General features: G+C 35.5%; 1 protein-coding gene across 4 annotated transcripts in view; it reads right to left on the minus strand.

The window, feature by feature from the left end:
- The window catches only part of LOC150108164 (CDK5 and ABL1 enzyme substrate 2), a 272,612-nt gene that overhangs the window by 53,504 nt on the left and 192,399 nt on the right, over positions 1 to 26,709 (minus strand). For all 4 annotated transcript variants that reach the window (XM_090390623.1, XM_090390622.1, XM_090390621.1 and 1 more), the window contains 2 exons: positions 25,684 to 25,720; positions 1,343 to 1,405 (listed from right to left, as the gene is read on the minus strand). In XM_090390623.1, the coding sequence (XP_090246749.1) occupies positions 1,343 to 1,405; positions 25,684 to 25,720 (100 nt within the window). The remainder of the gene's footprint in view (positions 1 to 1,342; positions 1,406 to 25,683; positions 25,721 to 26,709) is intronic.

Genomic DNA, 26,709 nt, shown 5'->3' on the forward strand with positions numbered 1-26,709 from the left:
TGGATTACAAGAATGCCAATCTTATGGCATTAATAAAAATCTGAACAATCTGGCTTGGCATAACATGGGATTGACACTGACTACAGGAACTTCGGGTCCAGAAACATGGCCACTCTACCACTGCCACTTCAAGTTTGAACAGTTCATTAAAGAGAGTGCTCAAGCCCTGCTGCATCTTTCTAATTTGAATCGGAACAACTACCTCTCCATACTAAAAATCTGCAAAAGTTTTTTTTAAAATCAATTTACTACATCTCACCCACATTGTATTATTCTTTATACTATCACATGGCTCATACTGTTTTCAAATAATCCATTATTAACATTCTACTTTGTGCTTACTAGCCTGCCTGCCACTGATGATGACCTGTTAATTTTTGGTTGACATACTTGGCAATAAAAGTTTTTACTTTTGTATTTGTATTTTAATCATTTTATTTATCTTTGCTTCTAGCACTTCATGCCTATTTTCAATTTTCTCAGAGTTGATGTTGTTCCAGTGGTCCATTTTTCAGTATTCACCATGATTTTCTCAAGGATGCATAATGTATATGCATATTTTTTCTTATAATTGCTTTCATTTTTAGTGAAAATATCAATCACTGGGAGTGAATAATTCCATTCCAATCAGTAAAATCATGCAATGAATTTCTTCAGAGATGTGCCAAATCTGTTCTTTTTATATCAACAAATATTTGAACTGGTCACATTACAGGAATGTAATCTGACCAGTTCATATGTTATCCAGTTCAAGATTAAACTTATGTGACAATAAGTTCAATCTTGCATATTAAATATATATGGAGTAGATATAATTTAACATGAATTACTTTCTTCTTTCTTTTTTTTTTAAAGTAAAAAATATACTTTTATCAATTTAATTTACAAACTAATAAATGCCAATAAACTTTAATTAAAAAAAAAAAAAAACATTACCCCAAATAAACTTCACTTGGCAAACATCTGTAGTTGCATATATTTCATCTACCTGAATGCTTTACTGTTATTCAAATAAATCCAAACATTTAGAAAACTAGATATGACCAAAATTCTAATATAATGATATACCTGAAACTTTTTTTATTGTAAAAATATAATTTGAACTTCTAAGATAAAAATTTTACACAATTCTAATGATGGAAAGTGACTTATACTCAATTTTCTAATGAGTTTATTTGTTCAAATTTATTTTAACGTTTTATACCAAAAAAGTTTCTCAGTAATTAATTTCTCCTTTATCTTTACAGTGTGCATATAAGATAAACAGAACAAGTTCAATGCATAGAGATACTACACCTAATCATTCTTATGTAATTTTATAATACATTGCAAAACAACTTACCTTAAGGATAAGTTTTTCAAAGTAAACATAAGCTTGTGCTACAGTCAATAGATCTATTCCACACTAGAGGGGGGAGGGAGGGTAAAGAACATAACATGAATGCAATTCAACTAGAATGATGAAAAAATAACTTAACATAAAAATGAGAAACATATTAAACACTTTATGCTTTTAGAGATATGTTAATCTGTGGTAATAAGTGTACTATAGCTATATTATATTATTATATAGCTATTATATATAAATGCATTGACTTCTCTAATAAAATTAAAATTATTTTGGATTATGTACATGTCACTATGCATTCATGCTAAGATGAATTTATCTGTTTTTATAAATCCTGAAGAAGCCATAAGATGGGTGTGAGTGAAACTAGTTAGTATACAAGTAACAATTGCAATGATTAATAATAAAAAAAAAATCCTATGTAGTTCTCATTTAATTTAGTCATAAAACTCCTCTCTTCTAAAACCTGGAAAAAGCAAATTAATATATTTAATAGAAATGAATGATATCTAAAGGTCTACAGCACTCAAAGAAACATTTCAATGAATTTATGTCAAAGCTACATCCAAAAATTTTTTCGTAAGCATCAACATCATCAAATTCCTGATATGCACCCTCAAGGAGGTGTACAGGATATTTATGATGGTACTACATGAAAAAGTTGCATCATTTACTAACTTCTGTCAACAATTTTCCTTCGATTTAATCTGTTATCAGTCAAGACTCCAACATTATCAGATCTTTTATTTGACTTTTAAGGCACTTTTTACTGTATCAATCCACCTATATCTTGTTTTTCCTTGGGGCCTTTTCCTACCAACCTGGCAAAGAACACTTGTTTTGTTAATCCCTCTTCTTCTATTCTGTTTAAGTGATCATACTACCTAGATTAGCTCTACTAACACATTCTTGAATGCTAAAAACGGCAAGATCTTGTTTTCCTAATATCCTCATTTTTAATGTGAAACTGCCATTTATGCCACCTGTTCACTTCACTAGAACTCTGACATTAAAGGCCTATTTCTAACCCAGCTGTCAGATCCATAAGTTAAAATTGGTTTGAACACAGCTAATTTAATGTTTTGATTATTTTTTTTTTATTCTATATAAATTTATTTAGCTGATTTCATACCATACTAGATTTGCTAATTGTGCTTATATAGCTGAAATGTTTTACTTGTTCTATAGGTTCACCATTCAAAACACAGTTAGCATGTTCCATGTTTATGCCAATTTTCATAGTTTTGGTCTTTTTATTGCTGATTTTCATACTAAATTTATTACAACAGTTATTTATTTTAGTAGAGAATCTTGCAGACTTGTGCTGGATTTATTCAGAAGTATAACATCATCTGCATAAAGTAAAGAGCTAAGATTAACATCACCAATTTTGTTACCAGATTTAATACCATTTTCCTTCATAATGTGATCCATATAAATAATGAACAACAGTGGAGATAATGTGCACCCTTGACACACATCTGATTTTATATCAAACCATCTTCCTGTAGTTCCTTCACATCTAACTGCTGACGTACAGCTTAATTAAAGACTATGTATTGCTCGATATAATGTCCCATTTACACCATATAACTATGTTTTGAAAAGCTTTCTTCTTGGCACTTTGACATATGCCTTTTCCAGATCAATACAAATCCTTGTTATATTGTCAAGATTTCTCAATGATTTGTTTTTAAAGTGAAAATCTGATCAGATTTGGCCTGGATTCAGCTTATTCTTTATCAAGCTTCCCTTCTACAATTGTTTTTAGCTGTTTCTCAAAGTATACACTTGCATAAATGGCTGTGCATAAAAGTGCTGGCCTGGTTGGCCGACTGGTTAGCATATCTGCTTTCCAGCCAAAAGGCTGTGGGTTCAAATCCTGCCATAGGCATGGATGTTTGTGATTGTGAAAATACTAGTGGTGGTGGTCGGCGGTAGATGGCGTTGGTGTAGAAGATGAAGGTAGTTGTTGTTAGTGGCAGGGGGAAGACAGGGAGTCGTAGAGCAGATTTCCTCCCTTAATGAGTCTTTGGACTCCCTGGAGGTGCTACATAATAATAATAATAAATCTTGTCAGGAACACTCAGTAAGAAAATACTTCTGTAATTCTCGCACAGAGTTTTACTTGCGATTACTTTATGCAGATGCTCTTTCCTTTATAGATGGGAAGTATGAGAGCTCTGCTCCAGTCATCTGGAATTCGACCATCTAACCAGGCCCTTCTGAATTATGCAATAGAGCTACTGTAAAACTTTAATACCTTCATATTTGAGTATTTTTGGTTAAATTTCATTTACTCCAGCTGCCCCTCCACATTTCAGGTTTTTGATGACTTTTTCTACTTCAAGTCAGGATATAAGTTCCTGATTGCATTCCTGTTGAGAATTTTCTAGTGCTGACACTATTTGTTTGATTTAGCAGTCTTTAAAAGTAATTATTCCAGACATCTAGAATGTCTTTAGTTTTCATGTTACCGTTATCATCTCTGATTCCTTTTACAGTACTTTTTCCTCCATTTCTAAGCTTTTTCAATAGCCTCCAGAATATTTTACCACCTTCTTGATATTTATTTTTCATGTTCTTACCAAAGTATTCCCATGACTTTTGTTTAGCTAGTTTTACACAGAACTTTGTTTTTTTTACATTTTTGTAAGAAATCTTTATTCTGTAACATCTTTATTCTCAAAGAGCACAAGTTGACTTACTTACCAGCAGCGTTCACTATACTTTCTTCTTTTCCTTCAGTGCCTGTTCCTGAGTCCACCATGGAGTTCTGATTTTTTTTTATCCTTACAAACTTACCACATGCCTCTCTGGCTGAATCAATCAATGTTTACTTCAGGATTTGCCACTGAATCTCCAAGGTTTGGTTCTTGTATTCAAATTCTTGAATGATAAAGAAAGCAGCTCAACCTTGTTTCATTTTAAAACTTTCTTACACACTCTTCTTTTCAATATGAAATTCAATTTTATCCTGCTCAAAACTAAATAGTGACCACTTCCTATTTTAAATTCCATGTATATTCTTGTGTCCAGAACCAGTGGGAAAACATCTCTATCAACTCTAACACAGTCAATAACTTTTTTTATTTCTTGCAACTTCTTTTCATGTGAATTTGTGCACATTTTTATGTTGGTGCATAGTGTTAGTAATAACCAGTCCATCTTCTGAACAGATATCCAGCAGGCATTTACCATTATTATTAGTTTTGCTTTTTTCTCTAAAATATTTCTACATGCCAGGTAATCATTTCCTACTTTGCTGTTTAGATCTCCAACAAGGATCAACTTTTCCTTTTCATTGTGCTAGCTGCTTCTCTGATGCCTCAAAATATTCCTCCACTTCTTCCTTCTCAAAGTAGAACCTTCAATGGGACCATAAGCACAAATAACTCCCATTGCCCACCCCCATTCTGATATTCACCCACATCAGAGGACATAGTGGAATTGTTCAATGAACACTTTATTGGAGTATTTCATCCTGGAGGAGTCAGTTTTAATGCTAGAGGGATAGGGCAGGTCCGAGGTTTAGAAGTACAGGAGGAGAGTGTATTTCAAATACTGAGTACTCTGGATGTCAATAAAGCTGTGGGACTGGATGGTATTTCACCAAGAGTTTTGAGAGAATGTGCTAGGGAACTGACAGAGCCTTTGACCTGGTTTTTCAATGAAAGTCTGGCTGCAGGAAAGGTGAAGATGGAATGGAAGGAAGGTAAGATAGTGCCATTGCATAAGGGCAGTAGCAGACTTGAAGTGTCTAATTATAGGCCAGTTTGTGTGTCATCAGTAGTTAGTAAGATCTTGGAGAAAGTAGTGAAGGACCTTATACAGCATTGGGCAGATGAGTGTAATGTTATTTGTGAGAGTCAACATGGATTTGTGAAGGGGCACTCTTGTTTTAGCCATATGCTAGCCTTTTATGATAAAGTTACAAGAGCATTAGATGAGGGAAAGGCATATACTGCCATTTTCTTAGCCTTAGCGAAGGCATTTGACAGGGTGCCACATGATAAGCTGATATTTAAGTTGCAGCACATGGATCTGGATGTCAGATTGGTCAACTGGATTCAGGATTGGCTGTCCGATAGGTATCAGAGAGTTGTGTATGGTGGGGCAGTTTCAAGGAAGCAGAGGGTTACAAGTGGGGTCCTACAGGGCTCAGTATTGGGACCTATATTGTTTAACCTTTATAGAAATGAACATTGTCAGTGGATTGCAAGGGGATATTCAGTTGTTTGTGGATGATGCGAAGCTGGGAAGGGTTATTAGTAATAGTGCAGATGCGGCAGCCCTGCAAGAGGATTTGAATAAGCTAGATAGATGGGCAAATGAATGGGGGGTGTCAGTTTAATGCAGCAAAATGTAAGGTCTTGAGGTTTGGAAAACATCGATTGGACACTGCATACTCTATGGGAGGAGTTATACTGGAGGAAGTAGAGGAGACAAGAGATCTGGGGTTGATGATTGATAGAAACCTGAAATTTAGGGGACATATTACAAAGGTGGTGAAGGTAACACAGAGGATTGCTGCAATAATGAGAAGGACGCTGACCTGCAGAGATAAAACAGTTATCATTCCATTGTATAAGACCCTGATCAGACCACACTTGGACTACTGTTCTCAGATTTGGTCCTCAGGATTTGAAGGGGATAAATTAACTGTGGAAAGGGTACAAAGGCAGATAACAAAATGGTTTTAGGACTGTACAATGATAATTATGAGGATTGGCTGAGGGAATGTGGCCTGCAGAGTTTGGTGGAAAGAAGGAGGAAAGGTGATATGATTGAGACTTTTAAACTGTTGAGAGGTGGTTACAGGGTTGACACTGGGGAGTTCTTTCGCTTGGTTGAACAGCAGGAAGGAGTGATGACAAGAGGCCATCCCTGGAAGTTATGAAAGCAAACTGTGAGCAAGAGGGTGCAGAATGGTTTCTTTGCATGGAGGGTGGTCGAACCATGGAATGCATTGCCTGATGGAGTGGTGAGAGCAAGAACGGTCAATGAGTTTAAGGAGTGGTATGATAGACTTTGTGTTACTTAGGGAGGACCCCCCTCGATGAGTCTTGATAGACTTTGTGTTTCTTAGGAAGGACCTCCCACAATGAGTCTTTTGACTCCATGGAGGCCTGAATAATAATCACTCTACTTGATATCGCCTGCCATTCAAGAAGATTATCCTCATATAAAGTGTTCAATACTATAATAACTCCCTCTTTTTCCTGATTGTTATTGCCTGAATTAACATTTTTTATTTGTTGCATAGAAAGATCTCACCTGTTTTTATCTTCATTGTTTCCATTATGCCTATTATGTCAATCTGGTACTTATTCAATTCTTTTGCTATTTCTATCTCTTTTCCACTGATGATTGTCATGCTGATATTGAGTAAGGATGAGTTCCAGAATTTGTTTAAGTAGCTGATTTTGCACTCTTCGCCCTTGTTCCGTCACGAAAACAACAAAGACGCCTAGTTTATCTGGGTGATATCCAGCTGGCATGAAATTCTGTTATGTGGTACCATCGTTATACATTAGGGGTTTATGCCATAAGAATACAATTTGGTTGGCTAAATCCCAGACTGCCAGCCCCATCCTCGTTTGTTCAGTATCTGGGTAAATACCTAACAGGGTTCACACAAGAAGGTGAGGACTGGACATTAGATTAGAAGTCCTGCTAGTTTCTCTGCATTCCTTAAAATCTTTAGACCTTAAACACCCCAAGTGAAAAAGGGAATATATGTTATAAAAAGAAAAATAAATTAGTAGCCAATACAAACTACTAGTAAAAAAAAGCTCAGTGATAATCTGAAGCTATTATACAAATGGCTAGTGAGGATAGGAATAAAATATGTGGCAGTGACAGGGAGTGAAATCATAGGATTGTACATTAGATCAGAAGTCCTGCTCATTTCTCTGCATTACCTTAAAATCTTCAAACCTTAAGCACCCCAAGTGAAAAAGAGAATATATATGCATAAACAACACAGACATGGTGAAATAACAGAGAATTAGCGGTTCTAGGAAAATTCGCTGTAAGACATTTTGTATTAATTTTTGTAAATAATCAATGGATGATAAAAGGTATTATAAAATCATTAAAAAGGCAAATCTTTATTAAGGTGAATGTCAGTGATACATAACAAAATGAAATCATTTAAAAATTGTGCAAATTAAAAGAGATGATGCATCAATAATTAACTTTTTGCTGCAGATCGTCAATTCAACAAATCCATCAGTAACATCGCTCATTGGAAGAAATGCTAATGCTGTGAAGTATTCAAGTTTCATGAATTCAGTATTTGTTTGATGGCGTAACTTCAAACCAATGGCAACAATTCTGTGATAAAGATTTTGTGCCATATGAAATAAACAACTTGTTATAGTTGTTGATGTAAATATGTTAGAAAAAGTGTTGATAGTTGCTTTTTCGAAGTCAACCATTAATGTTTCGGGATCTAGTGATGAACGTAAGCCCATTAAGGCACTGAATAATCTGCTGTAAATTAATTCTGATTTGCCAGGAAGCAAAGCAAAAAGCCGCCATGGAATCCTTAGGGGGGGGGGGGTCTCATGCCAGTCACAAGCCTGGATAAAGGAGGAGGGTCAGTCAGATGAGTGTTGATGCTCTGAGAGTAAAGAAAAAACATGATTGTTATCTGATGCCTATACAATCAACAGCTCCAACATGCCGGCTCGGACATCGCCTGGATCAACAAGGTCCGTGATACCAATTGAGCGATTGGGTTGGATTAAAAAGTGGGATACCAAAAGTAAACAGAAACTAACAGAACTATTATCAGTAGGAATATGGAATGCACGTGCATTTTGGATGTCAGGAAAACTAGAACTACTTTACGAGGAAATGAAGAGATATCGGTGTGATATACTAGGATGGAAGCCATTATATAGTAGGATATACTGGCTTCCATCTTAACAAAAGAGCTGGTGAGCCACTGTTAGGCTACAAACCAGTCAATGAATGAATCATAGCAGCAAGATTTCAAGGAAAACCATTTAATATATCAATAGTCCAGATACATGCACCCACATCTGACAGCAGAGATGAAGATATCGACTTATTTTACAAAGATCTGACAGAGACAATAGAAACAACACCAAAGCAAGATGTACTACTTATTGAAGGAGATTGGAATGCCAAAGTCAAATAGATAATGATGGTTGGAAAAGAGTCAAGGGAAAATATGGTTTCGGAGAAAGAAACAAACGAGGTAACATTGTCAAAAAATGTTAGAATTTGCTGTGGACCACGAGATGATGATCTGTAAACAAGATTCCAGCAAAAGGAGTGTAGAAAATGGATGTGATGATCAATGATGGGAAAATCAAGAACACGAATGATATGATTATGATTAAAAGAAGATGGATGATGTCAGTACAGCAGTGTCGAACACAGCAGAAATAGGAAGAAGGTACAGAACAGTGTTAGAGGGGAAACTTAAAAGTGTGGACAAAGAAAAAAATTCGAATCTAAGAGTGAAAGGAGTAATGAAGACAATAGAAGATGCAGTTGAAGAAACAGTACTAGAAGAAGAGAAGATCAAGAAGAAATGGATTAGACAAGAAACACTGAAGTTAGTACAGGAGAAAAGAATGTTGAAGATAAGAAGGAATACATCAGAATAAATAGAGGAACAATATACAAGAAAGTGTAATAAAGTGAAAAAAAAGCCAGAATGGATAAGATGAAATGGTTAGAAGCCCAGTGCAATAATACAAAATAGTATTATGAAGAGCATAAAACTAGGGAGATGTATAAAATGATTAGAACCATTAATAGAAGGCAGCAACCAAAACAGACCATAATTAAAGTTGAAAAAGGCAAAGTATTGATGAATAAAGATAAAATTGTACAGAGGTGGATAAGATACTGTAGTGAGTTATATGAAGAAAAACGATTTAGATAGCAACGGGAAACTGACACTGAAGAATTGAAGCAGATATGGATATCACCACCAGGTAATGAGTATGATATGGAATCGCTTGATTGGTATCGCGGACCTTGTTGATACGGGTGACGTCTGAGCCGGCATGTTGTAGCTGTTGACTGTATATGCATCAGATAACAATCGAGTTTTATCTTTACAGTCAGAGCATTGACACTCATCTAAAGGACCCTCTTCCTATATCCAGGCTTGTGACTGGCATAAGACCCCAAAGGATTATTCCATGGTGGCCTTTTGCTTTGCTTCCTGGCAAATCAGAATTAACTTACAGCAGATAATTCAGTGCCTTAAAGGGCTTACATTTATCATCGATCCTGAAACATTAATGGTTGAATTTGAGAAAACAACTATCAACGCTTTTTCTAACATATTTATATCAACAACTATAACAGGTTGTTTATTTCATATGGCACAAAATCTTTATTGCAATATTGTTGCCATTGGTTTGAAGTTATGCTATCAAACAAATACTGAATTCAACATGAAACCTGAATGCTTCACAGCATTAGCATTTTTTCCAATGAGTGATATTACTGATGAATTTGTTGAATTGACAATCAGCAACAAAAAGTTAATTATTTATGAAGCATCTCTTTTAATTTGCACAATTTTTAAATGATTTCATTATGTCATGTTTCACCGACATTCACTTTAATAAAGATTTGCCTTTTTAATGATTTTATAATACCTTTTATCATCCACTGATTATTTACAAAAATTAATGCGAAATGTCTTAAGGCGAAAATGTTTGCGCTGAATTTTCCTACGCTGAAATGTTTACGACGAATTTTCCGGCCATGGAAATAGCAACTCAGTATGGATTTAATACTTGAGTAATATTTTTATTTAGAACAAGATTTTCACTCTGGTAACAAGGGCATCACATTTATTTAATTTGAAAATCGTTCAGTATGATTTTCAAATTAAATAAGAAGAGGGGTGCACAGCAGCTAAGTTCTCATTCCTGCATCCTGTTAGTACCCATTAGGAGAAGCTAAAGCTGCTATCAACCAAACACAAGTGATTGAACTAAAATTCTCCCAAATTCCTGCTCTAAAGGATCCCACCTGGGGCCAGGAGTAAAAATAATATCATTTAATACAAAATTAATAACGGAAAACTCACGTACAAAGATTATTTAATAGTATAATTTTCGCCTGTGTGTCACAGGCATCTTCAGTACATTTTAAGCTCAAATTAAACAATAACTGACAATACCAAAAAGCACCACCTAAGTAGCTGGTGTAAGATAACTAAAAAGGTCAATAAGTTATCTTAAAAAAAAAAAAATGTATACAAAAAGTTAGGAAAGATTAGCTGATTTATAAAGTACTATCTCCCAAAGGGGATAGACGTAAGCCGTCGGATCTGTTTAAGTTAGGAGAATGAAGTAAAGTTTCACATGTTTCTTTATAAAGGTGTTTTCCATAAAGAACCGACTTTTGTGAAGGACTCTTGTCTTTCTACAATGAACTCTATGTCTAGTGAAGATAGCATGTTCTGCAAGTCCAGACTTTTCCGGTTTAAAGTATTCAATATAAGATTGGTGTTCTTCTAGCCGAATAGAGGCAGATCTTCCCGTTTGTCCGAAATAAGATAATCCACAAGAGCACAGAATCTGTTAGATACCTGGATAATTAAGATGTGGAAGTTTGTCCTTAGGAGAAGTGAGAAAGGTAGAGATTTTTCTAAAGGGTCGAAAGGCAACAAAAATATTCAGTGCTTTTAAAACTTTTGCTATACGTTCACTGATGCCTTGTACATGAGGGATAGTAATGCGCGTTATTTCTTCTGTATTTGAAGAGGAAGACATATTAAAACTACTCAAAGCTCTTTTAATGAAGCAATTCTTATAACCATTACATAGAAAGGAAGAAGATATATATTGCAGTTCTTTCCATAAAAGATCGTCTGAAGAACAAAAGGAGTAGGCTCGATGAACCAGTGTTTTAATAGTTCCTGCCTTTTGACTGGGATGGTGATGAAATTCAGCATGGATATAATGGCCTGTATGAGTCTTCTTTCTATAGACTGAGAAATGTAGGTTACCATCTGGTTGATGAAGAATTAAACGATCTAAAAAGGCTAACTGCTTATTTGATTCTACTTCTAGGGTAAATTGGATCCTAAGATGAAGTGCGTTTAACTTAGAGAGAAACTGTTGAAGTTCATCAGAAGAGCCATTCCATACTGCAAAAATGTCATCGACATATTTGAACCAAGGAGTAGGTCTAGGAGAAATGTTGCCAAATATACGTTATTCAAAATGTGCCTCTTTCTGAAAGCATTTAATTACTTCAAAAGGAATTTCCTTCAGACATTGTAAAATTATTTGATTTTGTAATACATTCTGGTTATTTTTTCTTTAAAAATAAGTTGTATCAACAAATTGAAGGAACAGCAATGGGCAATCCTCTTTCTCCTGCTATCTCCAATTTCTTTATGGAACATTTTGCACAACGTATCTTTGACAAACATTTCTTCCAGACCTACTCATTGGTTCAGATATGTCGATGACATTTTTGCTGTATGGAATGGCTCTTCTGATGAACTTCAACAGTTTCTTTCTAAGTTAAACGCACTTCATCCTAGGATCCAATTTATCCTAGAAGTAGAATCAAATAAGCAGTTAGCCTTTTTCATCATCATCATCAAATTCCTGCCATGTACCCTCAAGGGGTGTACAGGATATGACAGTACTACATGAAAAAATTACATCATTACTAACTTCCTATCTACAATTTTCCTCCAAATCAGTCTGTTACTTGTCAAGACTCCAACATTATCAGATCTTATATTTCTATTGTCTAAGGCACTTTGTACCGTATCAATCCACCTATATCTTGGTCTTCCTCTGGGTCGTTTTCCTGCCAACCTGGCAGAGAACACTTGTTTTGCTAATCTTTCCTCTCCCATTCTATTTAAGTGACCATACCATCTGAGATTAGCTCTGCTAACGCATTCCTGGATGCTGACAATGTGAAGTTCTTTCCTAATATCCTCATTTTTAATATGATATTGCCATTGATGCCATCTGTTCACGCCTCTAATCTTTCTCAGGACTCTCATATCTGCAGTCTCTAGTCTTTGCTCAAGTGTTTTACTTCTGACCCAGCTCTCAGATCCATAAGTTAAAATTGGTTTGAACACAGTCTTGTATACAGCTAATTTAGTGTTTTGACTAATTTCTTTCTTATTCCATATGAATTTATTCAATTGACTTCCCACGATACCAGCGTTGCTGATTCTGTTGTCTATTTCTATGTTTAATTTACCATCTTCAGTAAAAATCGTGCCTAAGTAGCTGAAATGTTTTACTTGTTCCACAGGTTCTCCATTCACAACACAGTTGACATTTTCAATGATTCTGCCTATTTTCATTGTCTTTGTCTTTTTATTGCTGACCTTCATACCATATCTATTACAACAGCTATTCAATTTAGTCAGAGAATCTTGCAGACTTGTAGCGGATTTATTTAGAAGTATAACATCATCCGCATAAAGCAAAGAGCTGACATTAACATCTCCAATTTTGATATCAGGTTTAATACCACATTCCTTCATAATGTGATCCATATAGATAATGAATAACAGAGGGGATAATGTACATCCCTGTCTCACACCAGATTTAACATTAAACCATCTTCCTGTACTTCCTTCAATTCTAACTGCTGACTTACAACTCAAATAAAGACTAAGTATTGCTTGATATAATGCCCCATTGACACCATATAACTGCAGCGTATTGAATAGCTTCTCTCTTGGCACCTTGTCATATGCCTTTTCCAAATCGACAAAACTTAAATACAGATCTTTGTTATATTCCCATGCTTTCTCAACTATTTGTCGTAAAGTGAAGATCTGATCCTGACAGCCTCTATTTGGCCTGAATCCAGCTTGTTCTTCACCAAGCTTTTCTTCCACAATTCTTCTCAACCGTTTCTCAAGTATACTTGCATAGATCTTGCCAGGAACACTCAGTAGGGAAATACCTCTGTAATTCTCACATTCAGTTTTATTTCCCTTTTTATATATGGGTACTATGAGAGCTCTACTCCAATCATCGGGAATTCGTCCCTCTGTCCAGGCTTTCTGAACTATGCAGTGCAGCCACTGTAAGACTTATACCACCATACTTCAGCATTTCTGGTCGAATATCATCTACTCCTGCTGCCTTTCCACATTTCAAGCCTTTGATGGCTTTTTCTACTTCAAGTATGGATATGTATTCCTGACTGCATGCCTGGTCAGTGTTTTTTTATCACTGTGCTGTCATCACTGCTTGTTTCATTTAGCAGTTTTTCAAAGTAATTACTCCATACTTCAAGGATATCTTTTTCTCCTGTTTTCATTTCACCTTTATCATTTCTAATTCCTTTTACAGCACTCTTTCCTCCATTCCTAAGCTTCTTCAACAACCTCCAGAATATTTTGTCACCTTCTTGATATTTATTTTCTATATTCTTGCCAAAGTCCTCCCATGACTTTTGTTTAGCTAGTTTTACACACTGTTTAGCTTTCTTACATTTGTCTCTGTATTCTGTAAGAGTAAAAGCTGACTTATTTGCCAGGAACTTTTGATATGCTTTCTTCTTTTCCTTCACTGCCTCTTTAACTTCCTGTGTCCACCAGGGAGTTCTGAATTTTTTATCCTTGCACACAACCTCACCAGATGCCTCTCTGGCAGAATTAGTCAATGTTTCCTTCAGAGTTTGCCACTGAATCTCCAAGGTTTGATTCCTGTTCTCAAACTCTTTCATTTTCTTTTCAATAATATTTCTTTATTTTAGTCAACAGTTCACATCTGAGAGCTGCTCAACTTTTATTCGCTTTAAAACTTTCTTACATGTTATTCTTTTCAATATGAAATTCAATTTTATCCTGCTCAAGACTAAATAGTGATCACTTCCAATTTCAAATCCTCTGTACACTCTGGTGTCCTGCACCAGGGAGAAAACATCACTATCAACAATAACATAGTCAATGAGACTTTTCTTATTCCTAACCTCTTCTCTCCATGTGAATTTGTGCACATTTTTATGTTGGAACATGGTGTTAGTAATAACCAGTCCATGTCCTGAGCAGAAATCCAACAGATATTTGCCATTATTATTAGCTTTGCTCTTTTCTCCAAATTTTCCCATAATATTTTTGTATGTCTCACAATCATTTCCTACTCTACTATTTAGATCCCCAACAAGGACCAACTTTTCCTTTTTCATTGTGTCAGTTGCTTTTTCTAAAGCCTCAAAAAATTCCTCCACTTCTACCTTAGTAGAACCTTCTGTGGGACCATAGGCACAAATAAGTCTCATTGTCCAGTTCCCCATTCTCATATTTGCCCACATTACTCTACTTGAGACTGACTGCCATTCAAGAAGATTAGCCTCGTATTTTGTGTTGAATACTATGGCTACTCCTTCTTTTCCTTGATTGTCATTGCCTGAATATAACATTTTGTATTTATTGCTCAGAAAGATCTCACCAGTTTTGGTCTTTTTTGTTTCAGTCACCCCTATTATGTCGATCTGGTACTTATCTAATTCCTCAGCTAGCTCCATTTCTTTGCCATTCAGGCTTCTTACGTTGATAGTACCGATCTTTAACTCTGGTGATGTTGAGTTGGGGTTTGTTTTCAGATTTGTTCCAGTAGCTGACTTTTCGCTGTTCGCCCTGGTTCCCTGGCGAAAACAACGGGGGCCTTGTTTAACCGGGCAACGCCCCAGCCGGCATGAAATTTTGTCATGTTGTACCATCATTTTTTATTTTGGTTTAACCAATAAGAATACAATTTGGTCGGCTAAATCCCAAATTGCCAGCCCATCCTCGTTCGTTCAGTATCAAAGTAGATACCCAACAGGGTGCACCACGAGAAGGTGAGGATTGGACATTAGGTCAGAAGCCCTGGTCGGTTCTCTGCATTCCTTTAAAGGCTATGTGGAGGTCTCCTCTCAGTTATACAGCTTTGACCCTTAAGCACCCCTGTTAGCCTTTTTAGATTTTCTAATTCTTCGTCAACTAGATGGTAACCTACATTTCTCAGTCTATAGAAAGAAGACTCATACAGGCCATTATATCCATGCTGAATCTCATCACCATCCCAGTCAAAAGGCAGGAACTATTAAAACACTGGCTCATCTGGCCTACTCCTTTTGTTCTGCAGACGATCTTTTACAGAAAGAACTGCAATATATAACTTCTTCCTTTCTATCTAATGGTTATAAGAATTGCTTCATTAAAAGAACTTGGAGTAGTTTTAATATGTCTTCCTCTTCAAACACAGAAGAAATAACGTGCATTACTATCCCTTATGTACAAGGCATCAGTGAACGTATAGCAAAAGTTTTAAAACCACTGAATATTTTTGTTGCCTTTCGACCGTTTAGAAAAATCTCCACCTTTCTCACTTCTCCTAAAGACAAGCTTCCACATCTTAATTATCCAGGTGTCTACCAGATTCCGTGCTCTTGTGGATTATCTTATTTCGGACAAACAGGAAGATCTGCCTCTATTCGTCTAGAAGAACACCAATCTTATATTGAATACTTTAAACCTGAAGTCTGGACTTGCAGAATATGCCATCTTCGCTAGACATAGAGTTCATTGGAGAAAGACAAGAGTCCTTCACAAAAGTCGGTTCCTGATGGAAAACGCCTTTATAAAGAAACATGTGAAACTTTACTTCATTCTCCTAACTTAAACATAATCCGATGGCTTATGTCTATCCCCTTCATGGGAGATAGTACTTTATAAATCAGCTAATCTTTCCTAATTTTTTATTGTATACATTTTTTTTTTTTTAAGGAAATTTATTGACCTTTTTAGTTATCTTACACCAGTTACTTAGGTGGCGCTTTTTGGTATTGTCAGTTATTGTTTAATTTGAGCTTAAAATGTACTGAAGATGTACATTTAAATCTTTGTACATGAGTTTTCCATTATTAATTTTGTATCGATATGTCTACTCATGGTATACCTCTTTTAAAACTTAATATCATTTAATATTGAAGGTTTCTCCAGTGTCAAGCAGGATCTCATTGCAAAATTTTCAGAGATAATGACTGCGATGTGCTCTGCTTGAGAGAAACTCACAGAGGAGAAGGCACTGCAAGATCTTACATTCACGGCATGAAACACTCATTAAAGAAATACCCCACGATAAATATGGTAGTGCAATATTTACAAAAGAAAACTCGCTCCCATCGTCCACTAACTCAACGAACAACAGAAACATTGAGATTATTACAATCACATTTAAAAATATCTCAATCACCTCAGTCTATAAACCACCAGAAGAAGCTTTTTCCTTTCCTTACATCCTCCTCAATAAAAATGCATACATGACTAATGTTGAATTAGGTGACTTTAACAGCCATAGTGTTAACTAGGGTTACACAAAATCCAACGAAGACGGAGAGCTTGCTGAAAAATGGGCTGAAAACCTTTCTCTAAACCGGATACATAATCCAAAATTCCCTGCATCTTCCAACAGTGGCAGATGGAAGCGAGGCTATAACCCTGACCTCATATTTGTTAGCTCAAAAATATCCAACCTTTGTGTTAAAAAGATTTTAAATCCCATTCCACATACTCAACATAGACTTATAATGCTTCAATTCAAAAAAATACTGAGGAAAATCTCCACCAAACACATCCCCTGAGAATGCCGCACAAACTACATTCCAGGCCTTTCCAGTAACATACAAGCCCAGTATGCTGATTACTTTCAACTTTACAACACCAACCCCTTCTCAGAAGAGACTATCCAAGCAGGAGAAAAGAAATAGAAGCGGTTGATATGACCCATAGCAGCAGAAAGGCATGAAACTTTATCAACAGAATTAGGAAGGATTTCACTAAGCCATATGAGCATCTGCAGGTAACAGCTAATCAAATTGCTCACCAGCTGCTGGTAAATGGAAAATTCCCTAAGAAGCAACCAAAAAATAAGATACTTAGAACATCAAGTGAGGAACAAAATGTGATTAACTCAGATTTCACCATCACTGAACTTAACGCTGCCATAAACCTAGAAAATCTGCAGGCCTTGATGATGTCTGTAACGAACAGATTAAACATTTTGGAACAACGACTAAAGAGTGGTTATTAAACCTATACAACACTTGCCTCAGAACCCTAAGGATACCAACTATCTGGAGGCATGCCAAAGTGGTGACCGTTCTGAAACTAGGGAAAACTCCAACAGAAGCAAAAAATTACAGACCTATATCACTACTCGGCAACCTCTTTAAACTCTATGAACGATTAATTTTGAATAGGCTACAACCCCTAATCAAACCCCATCTTATTGCTGAGCAGGCTGGTTTTAGACCAGAAAAATCCTGCACATCACAAATTCTCAACCTCACTCAATAAGAAAATGGATATGAGCAAAAACTAGCCACAGGAGCAGTCTTTGTTGACCTAACTGCAGCATATGATATCATAAACCATCTCACACTCAGAAATAAAATATACAGAATAACCAGAGACTACTGCCTTGTCCTCTTGATCCAATCACTCTTGGAAAAGCATTCAATCACAGACGCTTTTACGTGGACCTGGGGGGGGGGGTAGAGACGCTGGCAGCTCCAAAAAAATGGCCCCCCCCAGGGAAGTGAGTTATCACCATTACTTTTCAACATCTACGTCAATGATCTCCCCATCTTTCCAGGAACTAGAAATTGTATCTATGCTGATGACCTTGCCATAGCTAATCAATCAAAAAATTTCAAGTCCATTGAAACTACTCTATCACTTGCATTAAAAAGTCTAACCACATATTTTAGCACATATTATGACTCTCGAGATGTTCTGCCTTGGCCCTTCTATTCTTCTGCTAAATATGCCTGCCCAGTATGGTCCAGATCCTGCAATGCTGAAAAACTTGACCCAGCATTGAATCAAAGCTGCCGCTTAATTACAGGATGCCTAAAACCAACACCACTAAAAGACCTGTATACTTTGGCTGGTATTGCACCGCCTTCAATTCGAAGATCTGCATTCTCAGCTGACGAAAGAAGCAGACAAATGAATGATTAACACAACCCACTATTCGGCCATACCGCAGTGCCCCCAAAGACTAAGATTCTGACATAGCTTCCTGGCAACCACCTAAAAACCTCCCAGAGACAAGACTTCAACAATGGCTTGCACTATATCCTGAAAATAATACTGGTATTTCAACAGCCAAACATCTTCCACGTGGTGCCCACTTGGACTGGAATACTTGGAAAAGCCTCAACAGACTTCAAACGACAGGACGCTGCAAACAAAACTTCATTAAATGGGGCTACCTCACTGGCTCAGATAATTGTGAGTGTGGGACAACCCAATACATGAAACACCCCTTCTTTCTTGTCCCTTTCTTCCATCACCTTGCACAAAAGAGGACCTTATTTCCTGCACAGAAAGAGCAGTTGATTGTGCAAGATACTGAAGGAACATCTGACTATATTTATTGTATATAAGTTATGTATAGCTTCCTTTTTTTTTTTTTCATATTTAATTATTATTCTCTGTATAATTCACCTACCAACTTTAAGCTGTTCTCATTTGTAATGTATCCTAATTAGTTGTAAATAATGTTGTACCACTTACTTACTTACTACTGTACCAATTGTGTTTGGATACGAAATAAATAAAATAAGAAGAGAAACTGGAGGACTTAATAATAAAAATACATGAACTGCATATGCATGATATAGGATGGCATGATCTGAAATATATTAAGGTCTTAATTGTACAAAATTAAACAAGAGACAAAGTATTAAATTAAAAATAATCTACTGTCTATAGCAGCATTTCTCAAACTTTTCCTACGACGGAACACTTCACAAATCCTGAAATTTTAATGGAACACCTTGGTTAGAGTCGAGTATCATTGGTCTCGTATTCAATGTAAAGCTAAGTGCACACTATCACTGCAGCAGGCTGTATCGCATCGCAAAAATGTGACAGCACACACCACAGGCATACCCGGCCACAGCGCATCACATTAACCTTGCTTGTGACTGCATGTTTCCTAAAATAGATACCTCCGTACTACACTCACACTTGGAGGTGTCGACACCTGTGAGCGGCTGTCAGCCAGCAGCAGAGTCAAGGTCAGCACACACTGGTCATAATAGCACAATCCACATGCAAAGTGTGGAGCATCCGATTTTCAAACATGTTTGAACTTGTCGCAACATTTAAAACCATTCCAGGCTCATATTAATTTTGATCATTTTTCATGGAACACTTATTCACTTTCTGCAGAACCAAGGTGTTCCGCAGAGCATAGCTTGGGAAACGCTGGCCTATAGAATGAGCGGAGAACTATTTTTTTTATTTATTTGATCTCAAAAACATTCATATATATACAATAATCATCTTAAGTGACATTCCAAAAGGTTATTTTACAAAGTACAACAACCAAGTGCTGCAGATTATGGTTCATTTTCCACATTAAATTTCTATAAAAAAAAAAAGATAAAAAATTCACTAATTTTTATTATTAAAATTATGATTATATATTATGCATTTACAACACACACTGTTCTGTTGTTTTTTTTTCACAATGAAATTCATAAAAATTTTCCTTTTTTTTTTCTTCTGTATAATGTATTAATAATAGTTATTGTAGTTGGTAATTTATAGTTGTGGGTGAATAAGATGAAATTTTTTACAGTATTTATACAATAACAATAAATTATATATATTTATATATTTTTTTTTTGCTTTAATGTATTTAAGCTGTAACTACTGTAATATATGGAGTTTTTTTTTTCTTTATGTTGATCTCAACTGAAATGTAATGTCTCACCTTGCATCTGCGAAGCTTTCTATGAAGCTTACCTGAGTATGACACTGGTTAGTTATTGTTTATTGGTTTGATTGCTGTGTTGGAAGTAGGCTGATGTTTGATAGGTCTGATATTCACTACAGCCATAGGGATGAGAAATTCACACACGCACACACAATCATTTAGAATGTCATGACATGTCACTGAACTGGAAAGTCTGAACCAATATATTGTTTGAAATATATCTGAACCAATATAGTCTGAAAAGAGCCTTAATTTCATTATGGCTCTTTTCAGACTATTGTAGCTTATAAAGTTCCTGTATTCAAAAGGTAGTTTATTTAGCATACCTGGGATGTAGAAGCTTCGAGTGGCCTTTCCGTGGTGATTATTATATTTATATGTAATATAATGAGTTGTCTGAGGTCTTGCTATGTGGTATGTATTTCTGGCTGTCCTGTTGGTATCAAAATAATATTTTAGCATAGCTGCATAGTGACATAAGTGTTTTCCTGTTAGTAGTTTCTGTTCTGACATTGCAGTATATACAAAGCTGGTACTGTTTCTTTGTTTCCAAAAGATCAGTTTTATCATTTTGTATTGTAATGATATTAATCTATTGACTTTGTAGTGTGCACAGAACGCATACGTTGTTTATAGTTTATAGCGTATCTTAGTATATTTTGGCATAGTACTTTGTATATTAGTGTTTTTAGACGTGTGGGAACTATGTCTTTTAACTTATAGTTTGGCAGTTATTGCTTGGAGTTTGTTTTGTAGATGGTTTATGTGGATGTTTCTGTTCATATCTGCATCGAAATAGATTCCGAGGTATTGTATTGTTTCAACCTGAGTGATGGTGGTTTTACGGTTCGGTGTGTTTTTCATGTTGGAGAGTGTATGTCGGATATTTATATATATATATTATCGACTGGTTGAGTCATTGGATTTCTGAATATAATTAATTTTAACTTATCAGAGTTTGGATGTATGGAGTTTTTGGTGAGCCAGTCAATGAGCAGATTTATGTCATGCTGCATATTTGTTTGGGCTATGCTTGCATTATTATGGATGGATATTATAGCCATCTGTGTATTGGAAGATCATGCCTTTGAGAAGTAGCTGGTTAATATCATGCATATAAATGGTGAATAGAGTCAGGGAAAGAACAGTTCCCTGTGGCACTCCACAAGTTATTGGTAGCTCTCTATTGTGGATTGATCTGATGCATGTGATATGTTTTCTGTTTTGAAAGGTAGTTTCTAAACCACATGTGCAGAGGCCCATCTATTCCAACATGTCTTAGCTTTTCTAATAAAGTTTGATGTGTGAGTGTGTCAAATCGATAAAGACTACCATGGCAATTTTGTTTCTTTATCTAAGATGGTATTAATTATGTCCGTAACATCTTCCAAGAGAGATGCTGTTCCCTAATTTTTCTGAAAACTATATTGTGCTTTGGGGATAATATGAAAGTTCTCTGTGTATGTTGCGAGTTTCCTTAGTATGATCTGCTCCATAATTTGATAACTGGTAGTATTGCTATGGGTCTGTAATTATTGATTAAATTTCTTTTTCTATGTTTGTATATGGGTGTGATTATAGCAGTCTTTAACAAACTTGGTATTTGGCTGGTTTTAAATATTTTATTTATGTTTTCTGTTTTGAAAGGTAATTTCTAAACCACGTGTGCAGAGGCGGGCTCGAATCCTGCCGTGGGCATGGATGTTTCTGATCGTCTGTGGAAATACCATTGGCGGTGGTCGGCGTTGGTGTAATTGCGGTCAGTGGTGGAGACAGAGCTGTAGAGCAGGTGCCCTTCCTCGATGAGTCGTTGGACTCCTCGGGGTTTAGTGTAATAATAATAATAATAATTTAAGTAGGACAGGGCCTAGGCTAGTTGCATGTTGCTTGATATCCATAGGTTTTATATTATCGATTCCTGGGTCCTTGTTTGGTTTGATTTGATGTATTACAGAGAGACGTTCAGCTTCTTTTATGGTTGGGAATCATAATGTCTGTTTTTCTAGGTCCAAGTGGAGGATCACATTTTGTGATCAGAGGGATATTTCACTGTAGTTCTTGGATGGGGTCTACAAAAGTATTGGTTAAAGTCATTTGCTAGTTGTTGGATAGGCTTAGCGTCTTTCATGAAGCTGTGTTTTATGGTTTCAGAGGTGGTGGTATTGGGAGTACAATCTAGCATCTTGTTGATCAGATGCCAGGTTTGTTTCATGTTATTTTGTGTGGAGGTTAATTTGCCTCTGTAGTAGTTTCTTTTTGCATTTCTTCTTTGCATTGTAAGGCAATTCCTTGTTATTTTATATTCGGTTTTTAAGCTGTATTATTTGGATATCGCTGTAATTGTTTCCATAGGATGTTCTTTCTGTGTATAACTAGGATTATATTTTGCATTATCCAAGGATTTTAGCTTGTTTTTGAACAAATTCTGACTTTCTTTGCAGTTTTCTTATATATTTAAATCAGTGCGAGCTTAATGTTGTTGTATAAGGTATCTATTGAATCGTGATGCCTTGTGTTTCCAGTCGATTTATCTCATTTCGTGGTTTTCTTCGTCTATTATTGTTTTGCATGGATATTGTCTTAGTGTGCAAGATAAGAGCCGTGAAGTAATAATGGTCAGCTATTTTGCACTTTATGACTGCTGCAGTGTAATCATTTGGTGGTGCCCGAATGTTTATATGATCTAAACAAGAAGCAGTGATAGTGTTTTCGACTATTTCTTCTCTAGTACATGATGTTATGGTTTACGTTTGCAATATTTATGTTTATATCATCGATTATCATTAGGTATTAAGTTTAGCATAATTCTTAGCGTGAAAGCCAGCAATTGAGTTAATGCAAGAATGTTATCACGCTTAAGTTTGGCAGCCTGTAAATTGCAGGCCACCAAAATTTAAGGGGTGATGTCGACTGGTGGTATTAATGATTTCGATGCAAAGGATTTCAGCATGTTCAAACTGATAAACAGTTTCTTTTGCTATTAATTTATGTTCAGTAAATATTAATATTCCATCCCCTCTTTTTTTTGTTTGGTGGCAGGATTCTAGGCAGCAGTGAAACACTCCATTGATCACATTCATGGACTGTGTTGTTTGTCATTATCATGGAGACAGCCAAGATTAGGAGACTATAATAGTGCCAATAAATTATGTCTCTTTGTGATAGGGGGAAAAAGTGCCTGAAAGGAAAAACCCTACTGAATTGCCTGTTATCTGAGCTTTACTTGAAATTGACAAAAAAAAAAAAAAAAAAATCTACCTAGATCTTTCTCCTCCTCTTCATAATCAAATTTCTGATATAAACTCAAGTTGGTGTATAGGATACTATGATAGTAATACATAAAAAGCTTACATCAATACTAAGTTCCTATCAACAACTTTCCTCCAAATTAATATGTTATCTAACAAGGACTTCACTAATGTCAGATCTTATATTTCATTCTTAGGAACTCCTTACTATCCATCCACCTAGATTGTAGTCTTCCTCTGGGTCATTTTCTTGTCATCCTGGCAAGAAATACTTGTTTGGCTAACTGTTCCTCTCCCATTCTCTTTAACGAGTATACCACCTGAAATTAGTTCTGCTCACACATTTTTGAATGCCTAACAATGCCAAGTGCCTTTCGATTATTTTCATTTTTAATATGATTCTGCCAATGATTCTATTTGTTTACTTCTTATTTTTTAGATTTTTGTCAGAGTGCTCAAATCTGTGGTCTTCAGTCACTGATCAGCTGTTTTATTTATAACTCAACTCTCAGGTCCAAAAGTTAAAATTGTTTGAACACTGTTTTGCATACAGCTAGTTTAGTGTTTTCACTAATTTTGCTGTTATTCCATATAAAATTATTCAGTGTTGACTTCTGAATATACCAGCTCTGCTAATTCTACTGTTTATTTCCATATGTAATTTGCGATATTCACTAAAAATTAAGTCTATATAGCTGAATTGTTTTACTTGTTCTATCCATTCTCTACTCAGGATGCAGTTTTCAATGTTTCTGCCTATTTTCAATGTCTGTCCTTTTATTGCTGATTTTCATACCAAATTTATTACAACAGTTATTCAATTTAGTCAAGAACCCTTCAGACTTGTACTGGATTTATTTAGAAGTATAACATTATCTCTATAAAGTAAAGAGCTGAGATTAAGATATCGCTGGTCTTTCTGAAGGAAAACTTCAAAACTGCAGAATTTTGGTGAAGTGGGCCTCTCAGATCATGCCCTTAACACCCTACCTCAAATTGATTGGAAAAGTATCTGTCCTTTAATAAATTTAGTTTAATCCTTTATCCAAGTGTAAGCAAACAAAGTTTGCACCTGAAAATATCTTCAGGACTGGGGCAAGGAGGTACATCCGTAGGCAACTCGTAGCAAAGGTGGACCAAGCTCTCATCACTCCTTGTCTCAGTATTTCCCACAATGAAAAGCATATCTCCTTGCGGACATGTATGATGCTATGCATTAAGGGAAGGGCCACCACCCAGACTGGTTTCGACCTTTATTGAGGTCTCGTCAGTGGGAGGCAGACACAGAAGTGGTGATACTAAGTCAGAAGCAACGGAGAGGTCATATTTACCTATATGAGTTGCCAACCTTTCATAGCAAAGGTTGTCCACCTTTGCTACAAGTTGCCTAGGGATGTACCACCTTGCCCCAGTCCTGAAGATATTTTCAGATGCAAACTTTGTTTGCTTACACTTGGAAAGGATTAAACTAAATTGATTATAGTCTAACCAAGTGCAAAATCAACTTCCAATATTTGTCCTTTACATCATACAAAAACCTAGTATGAACGTAAATTTAAAGAAGCTTGTGATATTTTGATCAGCCATCCTAGTTTTAACAATGGTGACTTAAAAAATCCAAGAATTTGGATGGCACACATTCAGCCGAATTAAGTGCTTGAAGTTTTCCAGCAAACCCTGACTTTAGCTCTTATTGGCCACCATCTTACTGTTTTGTTCTAATTTATATGTGTACTTATATGAGAGCCTGTTGCTCTTTAACTTATTTTTTTGTAACCAAACAGATAATAATAATAACAACAGGACTCTAGCATTGATGTAGTAAGATTTTTTTTTTCATTAGAGATTAGGCTAGTAGTTTTAATGGCTGACCAAATTAATATAAACGTAATTTTAGCATACCATGTAGATTGTAGTGTAGCTTGTTTCTTTGTATATATATGTGTATACTTCCAGATGATGAACTTCATGTGAAGGTAGAAACATCGAGTGATTATTTTGGTTTATATTAAACTGAAATTTCACTTTAACACGGTAGTTGGTTCCATAATTTGTATAATGTACTACTGAAGCATGATGAAAGAGAAACGTTTCTTCACATAAAATACCAAAAAATACTGTAATAGTTACTGCTGTTACTATATGATTCATATTATCACAGGAACAAGGGCCAATTTTCATTATGATTCCCATGGAATAATGTTAGTTCAGTTACTACATGATTTATAAATGTATTCTAAAGTAACTTCATTTATCATCATCAATTAAATAATAGTCATTGTGTCTTGTTATTTTAATAAAATTATCTTACCTCATTTTTTGCAATCTTGCACATTTCTCTTTTCAAACTGTATGGGAGAGGAAAAAAAAAATTGTTTTTAAACAAAGTAATTTCATGTGATCATTTTTAAAATAAAAACAGAGGAGCAAAACTTCAGAAACATTTATGAGGCCTAATCGGAATATATCAAGAAATTATGTGAAATAAAGTTACTTAAAGAGGCTGGAGATAATTCTCTTTAAATTTCTCATTTATGTGAAATTTAAAGAGATATCCACATCCATGAGGATTATAGCTATTGTAAAGAAATAAAATTTTACCTTCCCGGTTATACATTAGGCTCAATGGATGGTCAAATAACCATAATCAAATAACCTGGCTTCAGAGAAATCTAATTAATGCTAAGATAGATAAGTTAATTCTATTTGAATAGTCAGCTATGTCTGTAAAATGAATATATTCTCTGGGTAGTCTGTCTTGCAAGAGATGAAGAATCCAACCAAAGGGCATCATAATTACTGATCATGGATGCTTGGAGAAATACAATTTAAAAATGATATTTCAAATGATCAATCAAAATAGAATATGCATTAAATCACCAAAACCATTTCCATGGAAGTGCATGAAATAAAATACATCAGCTCTTACTATGGCCATAAGTACTGAGGAACTATACAGTACCTGCATAATTGCAGAGTGCATAATTCTGGATGCAGAAAACATAACTGATGAGATACGTATTTTGGTAGTATGTGCATTGGAAAAAAAAACATATCTACATGTGGGATACAGCCATTATGCCATTTATTTTCACTGCAAGTGCAATTGTTTTTTTTAAAGAATTTTTTTTGGAAAGTGGAGAAACTCCAAACCATGATGACAGATTCACTTCACTTTACTCTTTGTATGGTTATTCACGTGACTCTTGAGGAAGGATTTGCAATGGAACATATAAAGTGAAGTAATTTAAAGCACTTATACATCAACAGGCTGCAGAGTGACTTCATGAATTGCTTCGAATGTTACCACAAAATAATGAATTATACAACAACAAAG

Source organism: Typopeltis vanoorti, chromosome 3 (genome assembly GCF_054136105.1).
Source record: "Typopeltis vanoorti isolate ZY-2024b chromosome 3, IOZ_Tvanoo_1.0, whole genome shotgun sequence".
NCBI lineage: Eukaryota > Metazoa > Arthropoda > Arachnida > Uropygi > Thelyphonidae > Typopeltis > Typopeltis vanoorti.